Source organism: Bactrocera neohumeralis, chromosome 4, assembly GCF_024586455.1.
Source record: "Bactrocera neohumeralis isolate Rockhampton chromosome 4, APGP_CSIRO_Bneo_wtdbg2-racon-allhic-juicebox.fasta_v2, whole genome shotgun sequence".
Classification (NCBI taxonomy): Eukaryota; Metazoa; Arthropoda; class Insecta; order Diptera; family Tephritidae; genus Bactrocera; species Bactrocera neohumeralis.
Window position 1 is genome coordinate 76,065,410 of NC_065921.1, and position 12,605 is coordinate 76,078,014.

Here is a 12,605-nt window from a genome sequence, read left to right on the forward strand (position 1 = left end):
TGGTTTCTTCACACGTTCCAATAACACTATATAATGTTCGGTGTTAATCAATTTTCTCTTTGGAAGATATTTGATCAGGCTTGTTAGATGCACTCCCTAGAATATAGACTTCAAAACCTTGCCACATGAATGTAGTATCTCTGTACACTCAACAGACAGTTCAACGCATGCAATCTGCACGGATAACTATCGATTGAAATCCAGAGTGACATTATATAACCATGCTTCATCCATCGTCACTTACGTCATCGTCACTACTGCATATGCAAACTTCGGTACTCGATCGGATAGCTCCAAACACTGTTGAGACAGGAATAAATCCTGATTGTTTTTATTAGGTTGGAGCTCGCTCGACAATCATTGTCCTAAAATCTCATTTTGTGGTCAGCCTTTGAAATACTTTCTACTCAATTTTTTATAGTTTTCAAGACATTGTCATATCCAAAGCTACACCATGAAGGTTAGAAAATATAAAACCAGGTCGAGTCCGATGACTCAACTTCGACTGTCACGGAAAGCGGTATTCGCTTGTTCAAGGTTTATGATGCTACTGTCTTCTGATACTGCTGGATCGCCAATTCTGAAAATCTAAAGTTACACCGGGAAGGTTAGAAAATAATTTGCTTAAAAAGCTTAGTTCAAAGGTTAACCGAATTAATACGGGAATCTCGATTTTGGCAGTCCATAAAGGTTATGTTTAAGGTAAGGTAGAGTATTTGTACCTTTTAAGTTGTATAAGGTATATAAAAAAATCGGTTTCAAGAGGGATATATATTTTTAGCCGCCTTACCGACGACTTACCGATTTTGAATTCTTAAAATTAATCCATAGCTCTAAAGTTTCCTCTCCATAGTACTCATATTACTATTTATGAAGTTTCCTCTTTAATTTTGCTGATCACGTTCACGGTTTTACTAATTACAAACTACAAAAAACACTAATAAAGAAATTTCTTCATGTAAAAGCACACCTCCAACTGTAAGCTTCCAATCCACTAACAACCCATAACCTCCAGATCGATTTCCTGCTGGGTTGCTTTAAATGAACTTTGTGTTCACTCATTGTTAAATGTTTTGACAAGAATTTTCCGTTATTCAACTCAGCACTCACCAGATATTTTGCTATGTTTACAAGCAATCACATGTATGGTATATACTTAGATATACAATATATGTATGTATGTATGTATGTATGTATATATGTATGTATGCATGCGTATATACATATATGTATGATTGTATAAAGGCGGGTTTCAGTGCCATTGTTAATTGCTTGCCGGTCAGCAAAGCGTTGGTTTTGACAGCTTGAACTTTTGTCGTTCACGTGTCAGAAGTTGTCGCTCACACATATGGCGGTTGGTCAGTTCGCCGCAGCAATTTGTTGTAATTATTATTGTACCGTTTGTTTGTGATGGCTTTGAATGCATCACTGCACTTATGAACTTAATTATTTTGTTGAAAGAATTTTCTTTGTTCGATTTAATATTGGTGCTGCAGCGAGTTTTTTTGCGAGCTTTTAATGGATGAAGGAATTTGGATGGATTTCCCAATGATTTCGCGTGTTTTTTAGCGGTCAACTTCATATATATATTTCAAATATAATGTCTAGAGTGAAGATAGGTTACTAAGTCTTGTTAATTTTTTGAAGCCCCCTGGTCCAATCACGGAAATGAATCAATAATTCCAGTTAAAAATAACCGAAACCGTGGATTGCTCATCACCATAGACCAATAACAGGATGCTGCTCTCCAAAAGATGGCATAAAGTCATCGAATAGCATGATTTTAAAGGTCTTCTCCGTCCGTTCTTCCTACGTTGATAAAAATCGGGTTTTGTTCGAAATTATATAAGGTGTATTTTTCTTGGAATAAAAGAGCCCGGAGTTGCTTTTCTCACTCCTGTTAAAGGGTTTGTTATTAAACTACATCGTTTTTCTAGACATTTCCAAGGGTCTGTTGTCTTCTTAGTTAACTTTCTTCTTTTCCGTTTCTACTTTTCTCGCTACTTTTGTTCTTAGCCATCCCTTACAATCTTTTAAGTTTCCTCCACCCCAATTCCAACACCATTCCTCCTCCTCCTTAACGACCACACTTTGTTCCACTCAATTTTCCATTCCTCTTCAATCGCATTCCAGCACTCGCCATTTGCTTAAAGCTTCAATTTGAAATTGTGATTTTTTATTTTTTCTGCCATTTAACTTTTATAATTGTTATTGACTTGGCACTTTCACGGTCTACTCGTCTGGCGCTCGCTCCCTATAGCGTCTAATGGTGAAATTGTAATTTCAATAAAATGTGAATGCTGCGGAAGCGTGCGGTCCGCAGCAAACAATGTGCTAATGCAAAGTTCGGCGAGTTAATTGATATTTTTATGCGCTCATTGATTGCCGAAGTTTGACTATTTGCCGCATTGAATTGCTTTTCCTTCCGGGTTTTCCACTAGAGAAATTTCAAAATTACAATGTTCCAATTTGATATTGGTGTTTTTGTTTTCATTTGATTTGATTGCACTTGCTTTGAGCACTGCTTAATTAATGGGAGTGTGGGTGAGTGGCATCGCATTACAGTTATAATAAATGAGATGAAATTGAGTAGTTTGGGAAAAACGCTTTACAAATTTTCAGGGTTGTTTGTTCGAGTTCGCCTAGAAGTTTAGTTATGAGTTTTGATTTTGTCTTATATGTTTGGAGTCTTTTTGTTTGCTGAATGCCCTCATGAGTCTATGAATCCACATTCATAAATCTTATATAAGTGTTCCAATAGTATTTCTCCGTTTCGTTAGTATGTGACAAAGTCCTCTTTCGACGAACAAAGACCTAATTCTACAAGTCACTCATCATCCCCATCCTGATATATGATGCAGACACATGGACGATGACAACATCTGATGAGTCGACGTTATGAGTTTTCGGGAGAAAGGTTCTGTGGAATATTTATGGACCTTTGCTCACTGTGAATGGTGAGCTGTACCAGATATATGACCCCATTGACATAGTTCACCGACTTAAGAGACTGCCATGTCGTCCAATTGAATAAAAAGACTCCAGCACTTAATATTCGACGCAGTACCCGCCGGTGGAAATAGAGAAAAAGAAAGACCTCCACTCCGTAAACGGCTTTTGCGCCAGTAAAAAAAAGACATAGGTGCCATCTCACGTTCCCAAGTGAAGCCAAGTCCTCTTCTTGGTTATTCATTATTGGTCTTCATCTAATAGAATGACTTCAAAGTATTTGAACTATCACATCTGTTTAGATTCGTCCATATGGCGGAGATATGAAATTCAGTCAAGGCTACTGAAGGTCGCTCTTCATGTAAAAGCGCGTTAAAGTCCATAAATTGATTTTTCTTTTTCAAGATTCAGTACTGAACGAACTTCAGATCAATATTTAATTCTCAGATCTACAAGTATATCCACCCTGTTCAGGTTCAATCAGTTAGAAGACTGAGCTCGCCAAAGTTTGCGTGAACATATCTTTGCTTGGATTGGACTCACGTTGAAGCCAACCGGCAGCCATGCTTTAATCGCATTCTATTTATTAATTTATAGAAGCAGACAAAGGAATTTTAGTATTACTGCTAATGGCTTTATTCGATAATTAATCCTCGACTTGGTTCTGAAACTGTAGATCTGGAGACAGTCATATTCCTTTAGCAAAGTTCTCATGAGAGATCGGAAGGATAAAATATTGTTTAATTTCTTAGAGGTTGAGAACTTTTACTCCATCCGATGGGAATTTGAACTTTGAAAAATTTGAAATTCCAGAAATGTGGAGCGAAAGTTTCCATTCCACTGTTTTTCATTGTGACCGGACTTTTGGTAGCCCCAGTATAAAGATTGCTAGCTTAATTTCATAAGTTGAGATAAAAATAACTCTTAACTTGACATATAGTAGAAACCACTCACTTTCAAAAAAAAAATTAGTTTCGGTTAGAAAACGGTTATATATTGGTTATATTCTGGTTATATTGTGGTTATGTATTGGTTTTCTATGACATGGTTATATTGGACGGTTATATATTGGTTATATTCTGGTTATATATTGGTTATCTCTGACATTTAACTAAAAATTTTAGGCTACATATACATATGTAATCTGATGTGGTGAGGTGCAGGAAAAACGATATAACAGGAATCACTCATACTGAAATAATTGAGTTTTGGTTATAAAATGGTTATATATTGGTTATATCTTAGAGTGAAAACTGCCGAGCCGAATTAGGTATCTACAAGTCGCCAGAAGCATATATATTCCGTCTTTTCCTCTGGCGCCCACACTGGCTAGCTCATCTGTTTCACATTTACCAGGAATATCACTACGCACTGGAATCCATTGCAGATTTATTGTGAGGCGGGACTTAGACTCACTAAGAAATCAAGGCATTCTTTCATTATCTATGATCAAACCCTTAAATACTTTATTGATTGCAAAGACAGTCAGTATATATAAATATATATCTTATTGTGATCACATTTTATGTCGAAACAAAACGGCCATTTTGAAAGTGTGCCATGTAGCTAGCAAACGAAGGCTGCTTGAGACTCATATATGTATATTGGTAATAAGAGCAGCAATTTTGGGCACCACGTCCGCTGCAAGTTGACCGCAAAGTTTGCCTACTCTATTCACCGCTGCAGGAAAAAGTCATGCCAATTCTAAAGCGCTCATAATGGCCTGTCAACCTCCATTGGCCATGCTCATTTGGTAATGGCTTTGACGTCGCCATAGATTAGCTTGTTTGCTTAAATTCAGCACTCAGCCTCAGACTAGTAATTAAAAGTTTCTTAAAGCACTTTTTTCCACACTGCAATGTTTTACAATTTTCCAATATTGGCATTGATTGCAGAGAGAACAAGAAAATAGAAGCAAGGAAGAAAAATAGAGGAAAAGCAAGGAAAGAAAGAAGGAACGGCAAGCTGCAAGTGAGGAAAGGTACAGCATAAAAGAGTTGAAAACCCAAAAAATAATGTGGTATTGAAAAATATTTTGCAGTCGCTCATTGTTGGAATTATTAGAATGCGGCCAAGGCTCTTTATTGTTCTGCGATGAGTGTGTGACGCTGTCATATCGGTTTGGGTATAAGCTGTTCAGCACAAGGCTATATACTCTTTTACCCTTTCGTGGTTTACACTTACCTTTAGCGCAGCTTTTAGTATTTTTTTTAATGAACATTTTTCGATATTTCTTTCATTATCAATCAGCGTTGGCCTTACGAAACTTCACCCTAACTTATACACTGATTTTCTATTATTCTTATATATTCTTCGGTTGCAGCTTTTAAAGCATTGCTTTGTGCTTTTCTCATTGCTTATTTTCATAATTAGCTTATTCTTGTTGCTTCTTACTGCTAATAATCGCTTTATTTATACCCTTTCAGAATTCTGCAGAAGGCTCATCGCAAGCGCCACATCAATATCAATTGTATGGATCCGTTGGGCCGGCGCGCGCTCACACTGGCGATTGACAATGAGAACCTCGAAATGGTTGAATTGTTAGTGATTATGGGCGTGGAGACGAAGGATGCCTTGCTGCATGCCATTAATGCGGAATTCGTTGAGGCTGTCGAGCTGTTGCTCGAGCATGAGGAACTCATCTACAAGGAGGGTGAACCATATGTGAGTAACGATCAAAACATATATTTATATGTATGGGTATACAGTTGAACTTCGAACTCATTATAATCGAACTCGAAACATAATAATCACAAAAAAAAAAAAAATTAAAGCTGGAGGGACTTCGAGTTATGGAAGAAAATTTGTATGAAATTTGACTTCTATTGTTAATTCCAGAGTTCGAGTTATGGAGAACTTCGTGATATAGAAGTTCGATTTATAGAAGCTCAACTGTATATTTTTATGTATTAATCTCAAAAAGTATATTACTTTAAGGAAGATAAGAAAAATTGGTCGAAGTTCGAGAAAAACATTATGTGGTGCCCAAAGTACTCAGTTGCGCTGAAAGTTACGACTGATAAAGACTAAATTTGACATCAAAATGTTTGTAATACAGGGTTTTCCAACAAGAGTGATATGATTTCTTTAAAATAAAAAAAGTACCTATTGTTAATATTGACTTCTAACGCTTGAAAGGTGTCTGGCTTATTGCTTAAGACCAATAATTTCAAATAACCCCACAAGAAGTAGTCTAATCACAATTTTTCGGAGGTAATTCATTGTCACAATTTTTTGAAATAATCGAATCTCCAAACCTTTCTCGCCATAATTAAGTTGTTGCATGTGCTGTGTGCACCTTGGTGGAACCAGATGTTGTCTCCATCAACTTCTTTCAATTGCGACCATATAAAGGAGGTTATCATTGATCTATACCACACTCAATTGACAGTAACGGTGATTTAAGTTTAATTTCCAAAGAAGTACGGACCGCTGATTCCACCACACACCAAACTGTCAATTTAGGTGAACATAATGTTTGCCACAGTTTTGTTTATTTACCGCACCAATCTGATGATCCTCATCGGAGAAGATGATTTTATTAAAAAAAAAATAGTTACCATTTTCAAGTTGCTCTAAGACAAAATCAGCAAATTGACCAATGACTTCTGTTCTTGAGTGAGAACAATTTTATACGGATGCAAGCCGAAATCCTTTCACAAAATCCACCACTTGCCTGAACGGCTGTAATATTTTTATTACTTCGAGCGATTCTTTGTCTTATTGACACATGAACATTATGTACAGAAAATTTGCGTTCGAAATTTTCCCCAATCCGACGAACAGCGAGCGAATGTGAACGATGGCAAAAGTGCACGAAAAGTTGCAATTGGAGAACGATTATTTCTATCCTCTTCTTTAATTTTTAATATTCCCTCATCACACAACCAAATTCATACCTCAACTGGGACAGTTTGTCAGAATTGGTCCGTCGAGCGCGTTGAAACTTTCGCATCAACCGCTTGACAGCACACCTCTTCAAAGTTAACTCACGCGTAGACTACCATTCGCTTAATTCCTCGCCTCGACTGTGGCTTTGATATCCAGATGTATACTGGAATACCCTACTAAACCACATCTTTGAACGAGGCATTCGCATCCAGCTCTAGCCTTCCGACGAAGAAAATTTTTAACCACTCCAACTTTTCGTAGAAGTCCCTTTTTATGTACATCAGCTTTTATAACTGAACAATAGATGATGCAAACAACAACGAATATATCGAAAAATCAGTGCTGAAGTAGCAGTTCTTATTTAAGGTCGTCAGCAGACTATACATTTTAAAGCTCATTGATACGAGAAGTTCTGAACCTATTGTCGAGATTTTGGCGAAACGATCAGAAAATAATGAAATCAGAGCTCATTTTTACACCATGAACAGGGCTTATTAGTTTGCTATGAAGTCTGTAACACCAAGAAAGAAACGTCGGAGACCCTATAAATTATGTATATAATAACGGGGTTTTCAATGAGAGCGCCACAAAAGTTTTTTTAAACAAAACAATTTTTTATTCCCGTAAAACTAAATTCAACGCCATTATGTATGGAATACGATTTCTGTTGCATGGCCATAGACTTGAAGTAGTCTAAGGGCGTCAAATCGCACGACCGAAGCGGCCAATTGACTGGGTCATTTCGTGAGATAACAGTTCACCAAACTCGGTTTTGAATAAATTGCTTGTGGCATTCGCTGTGTGGCTTGTGGCTCCCTGCTGTTGTAATCACATATTGTCCAAGTCCATATCATTCAATTCTGGCCGAATATATTCGGTTGATATTGATATATTGAGCGGTAGCGATACCCATTCACAGTGACGTCAGGTCTAGATCATCACGAAGAAGAGGAATTGAGCCGTACAATGACGCCGCCGGCCCATAAACTGCACCAAACCGTAATTTTTTCGGCATGAAAAAAATTATTCATGAAGTACGTGTAGATTGCTTTCAGACAAAAATGAGCTTCATCCCTGAACATGATTTTGCGATGAAAATCCGCATCATTTTCAAGTTGCTGCTCAGCCCAATTCACGAACATACGACGATTCTGGTGGGCAAGAGGTTTCAGGTATTTTCAGTTCTGGTAAATTTGATCTTATAAGGATGTAGGCCAAGATCTTTTCGCACAGATGCCCAACGCTTGAGAACGACGTTTTAGAGACAGATTTGGGTCACACTACAGACACTTCTTTGCCTCGCAGGCACGGGAATATTTTGTACTGTGCCTGTGGATTCAAATTTTTCTATTGGACGCTCAATTGTTGATCCAACAGGACGATTATGACAACCATAAATTGGTCGTAGCGCTCTGAAAGTTGAGAGAAAGCATATAAAATCCTTTATATATGAAGAGGAACATATAAAGTTCACTTCCCGAATTCTTTTCAAATAATTCAGCAGTATTTAAGCTTGAAATACAAAACTGTATTCAAAAATCGATTAACAATATTGACGCATCATTATTCAATGGCCACAACAACTAACACATACACGCAGTATTAGTGTAGGACTCGCTTAAAGCCTGCTACAGCCCAAGCTACATGCTTGTATGTACGAATATGTGTGGACACTAGCGGGCGTCAATTCTTGCGAGCGTTTTTCGCAACGTCGACAAAAATGTCAGCGCCTAATGAGTTGACAACTGCCATGCGGGCGCTGTCGGTTGGTGTCTGCTGCTGCCAGCGTTAGAGCCGACGATACTTTAAAGGCATTTGTAGTGAGCTGCTGAAATTGATGGATCTTATGTGTCATACTTACACACATATGTATGTATATACAACTACAACAAAGATATGTGTGCGTGAGGTTTCGGCACTACAGTTTGCCATATATGAGGCACATATAGCTGCACGCAAGCTACATATATGCTATTGTATATTTGTATATGTATATAAATATGCCTTCATATGTACTCATCAATACTTGCTAATGTGTGTGTCTGTATGTGTATTTCAATAAGCTGTCTGTCAATAAACTTTATTAATACAACACTTGACACTTGTGCTGACACAGGCATAATTGAAGGCGATTAAACGGAAGCTTGTACGCAAGCCAATACCAATACAAACACAAATATACATACATACACATGTGTATATGAAAAACTTAAAAGTATCAGCCTTCCTTTAACACTTTTCATACAAACTATGCTCATCAGTTGAAGGCGCATATACATAATCTTCATCGATATGCGCTTGTGTGTGCATAAATATATTTGTTTGTATATGTAGTTTTGTATTTTGGTGCCAGGAAGCATTACCTTAACACCCCGCCCAGTGCTCGTTAAGACAGTTGCCTCGTTAGTCACGTACTTATCACAGATTTTCAAACAGACGACAAGTGTTTGCCAGCAACATTCTTTCTCTCTCAAGCAGGCAAGGCACAGTTTATAATTTGCTATTGCTGCTGGCAACATAAATTAAATTTTTATAATATTTTTAAATAAGGAAAATATTGATGAATTGCAATTCTTTAAAATTAAATTCATTGATTATTTTTGTGAGTAAATATATTCGGAAAGCACTGATAACTCTTAGTGTCGACTATGCACTGTGCTTACTTGTCTGGCATACGCTTTATCGCCTAGCGCTTGGTTCCATATTGGAGCCGCATATAATACAACTCATCTCATTACATTTGCGAGTAAAAATCGCTGACTGGAACGCACACAGCCTTAAATATTCTTGATAACGCGTTAAGGACTTTATTCCCTTCACCGATGGTGTATTCCAGGTGATATGTAAATTTCAGCCTTGAGTCTATTATTACTCCCAGATGCTTTTGTTGTGTTTGATATACTTCTTTCTAGTGCTAATGGGCTGGACTTCTGTCTTTTGATCAGCCAGTTTTAAACATTGAGGAGAATCATTGGCGCAGACCGTTTATGCACTCATTGTATTTGCTCTGAAGATCATCTTTCAGCTTCGGCTAATTTTTGGAGTGCCTTTGGCCAGATTGTTGGATAGTTCTCATCTACGTTATTAAGCAAGTTTGCCATTTCTACTCCTTTTTGGGAAATATTCATGCTTTTGGTACGAGAGTAACAGTGATACGCTTCATACCAAAACATTAATCAAAATGAGTTGAGTTCTTACCCAAAACATTAACCAAAAAGATTTGAGTTAAACCAGCAGATATTTATACAGATTTCTTAGAAAACGATAATTGTTGTTGTTGTTTAGCGGCAGAAAACATTCCTCAAGTAATTTTGAGGCATGGTACCGAGTTGATAGTTCTTGGCTGGATAAAAGTTCGGGTCTGTTCTGGTTAGCGATTACCAGTGAGCAATTGACTTGTTTTTAAGTATATATATGTGGGTTCTGATGGAACACTTTAGACCGTATCTAAATTGTACCAACTCATGTACTATACTCTTCGTTATTGAACCGCTCATTTCTACCAATTAACTAACGTGAAACTAAATATTGTTCTTCATGAAGGCGGATAACTATCTTCAATCTTTGAAAATATTTTCAAAACACAATAATATAGGAAAGTTGATTCACTATATCAGTAGTTAGTCGTTAATTTAAATCGTTGACTGACATAGTAGGAATGTATATAGTAAAAAATCAAGGAGAGGACGGAACTAGCTTTACTTCGTTATATGGACACGAGAAAATGTAAAACACAAAATCTGTTGTATTCAGTTTTTGGTGGAGAGAAAATTGTATAAATTTCCTATATTGAAATTATCGATATCATATTTGTTGTTACATTAGTTATCGATATTTTATTTCGATTTATTTATTGGTATGTATTTGATTTCTCAATATTTGTTTTCGATATCTTTCTTGGATTCTTGGTTAACTTTTTTGAAATTTGGTTATCGATAGCTAGTTTCATCTAAGATTTATCGTTATAGTGTTTCGTTTTTTTAATTTGAAAATGTTTAAATAATTTTGTATATTTGAATTATCGATAACGTAATTGGATATCTTTATCAATACGCGAGTTATCGATATTTTAATTCGATATATGATATTTGAGTTCTCAGTATTGTTTTCGATATATTTTTTGTTATAGACATAATATTTCTCTTAAGGTTAGAGATGAGTTATCGATATATTTTTCGCCATCGTATTTATCGATATAAAGTTTCGATAGGTTTCTGGATATAATAGTTAACGATATTTTCGTTGGTATAACTTATGCATGTCATATATCGATACTTTTTTTTTAATTTGGGTTTCGATAGTTAGCTTGCTATAAGAGTTATCGATATAGTGTTTCGATTTTTCAATTGGTATTTGCGTTTTCGATTTATATTTGTATATGAGTAAATTCATCGATTTAAATATGTTTAACTAAATTTGTAAATATGAACTATCGATGACATATTTGAATATCTTCCAAATACGCGAGTTATCGATATTTGTTGGTACATTTGTTTTCCATAATTTTCTTTGTTTTAGACATCATATTTTGATATTTAGGTTGGAGTTTGAGTTATCGATATATCTTTTTGCCACCATATTTATCGATATAATATTTTGATAAGTTTCTGGATAGCATAATTATTGATAATTTTGTTAGCATAACCTATGGATTTCATATTTCGTCAACTTTTTCGATTTTTGGGTATCGAAAGTTAGCTTGGTATAAGAGTTATGGATAAAGTGTTTCTCAGTAACCAACAGATCTCTGAGTCGAACACTGAAAAGACGAACCGTGAGATAAATTGTGCAACAGATTTAATTATTTTGAGGCTTTAAGCAGATATTCTATGCAGGATATTGTCAAAAATACCAAAGAAGAGGTTTGAAAAAATCATGGAAGTCTAAGAATCCATAAATATATACTCCTAAACCTTCACTCGATCCATATGAAAAAATCGTTAGCGTAAAGAACTGTAAAAATTTAGCTATGTCCGTTTGCTGCCTTACAAAGTGAACTATGGAAATCTAGTTTTTGTATGAAAAACTCTTTTATTTGACAGAATATCTTCACGAAATTTGGCGTATAGTATTATGCAAGGCATCGCCACTATCTCCAATAATATTATTTAGATCGGACTACTATAGCATATAGCTGTCATATATACCGAACGATCAAAATCACAATAAAGAGCTCTTAATATCCTTTTATCCTTAAGAAGTCGCTCAACAATGTTTTTTAAAATTTTAATTCCAAACAAGAAAATAACTGTTAAAAGAAAAAATGTATGCGGAACAAAATTTTCAGCTACATTATTATATACTGCCTTGTCTTCTGTAGCCATTTGGCGCAAACTGGCAACCTTCTAATAACATTTGAATAAAAACATTGAAAATGGAAAATTACTTTCATTTTCAAATAAATTTTCATGCGAGTTACATGTGAGTAGCCACACGCTAACGTATATAGTATGGTTGCAATAATTTATTCATACACATAAAAGTTGCGTATACGCCTAGGTGTCGCTGCTTAGCAAAGGCGTTGGGGCCCAATCAATGGTGTAGGCAAACATATGAATGAATGTATGATAATAAAATGGGCGGAAAAAGTTTCAAAATTAGCTGCCTGTATGTATGTGTATGCACATGTGAATATGTGTTTATGGAAAATGTGTGTTTGTAACAGCCATTGCGCACTTGACTGCCTCATCAAGCAATCATTTATGCATTCATTCACGCAAACAGCTATTCATCGTGCTATTTTTATGCTTTTGAATATATTCATA

The 12,605-nt window shown here is 35.9% G+C and overlaps 1 protein-coding gene across 1 annotated transcript in view; it reads left to right on the forward strand.

The window, feature by feature from the left end:
- The window catches only part of LOC126756491 (transient-receptor-potential-like protein), a 48,197-nt gene that overhangs the window by 18,347 nt on the left and 17,245 nt on the right, over nucleotides 1-12,605 (forward strand). Inside the window, 1 exon segment of the mRNA XM_050469576.1 lies at nucleotides 5,376-5,613. Coding sequence (XP_050325533.1) covers nucleotides 5,376-5,613 — 238 coding nt within the window.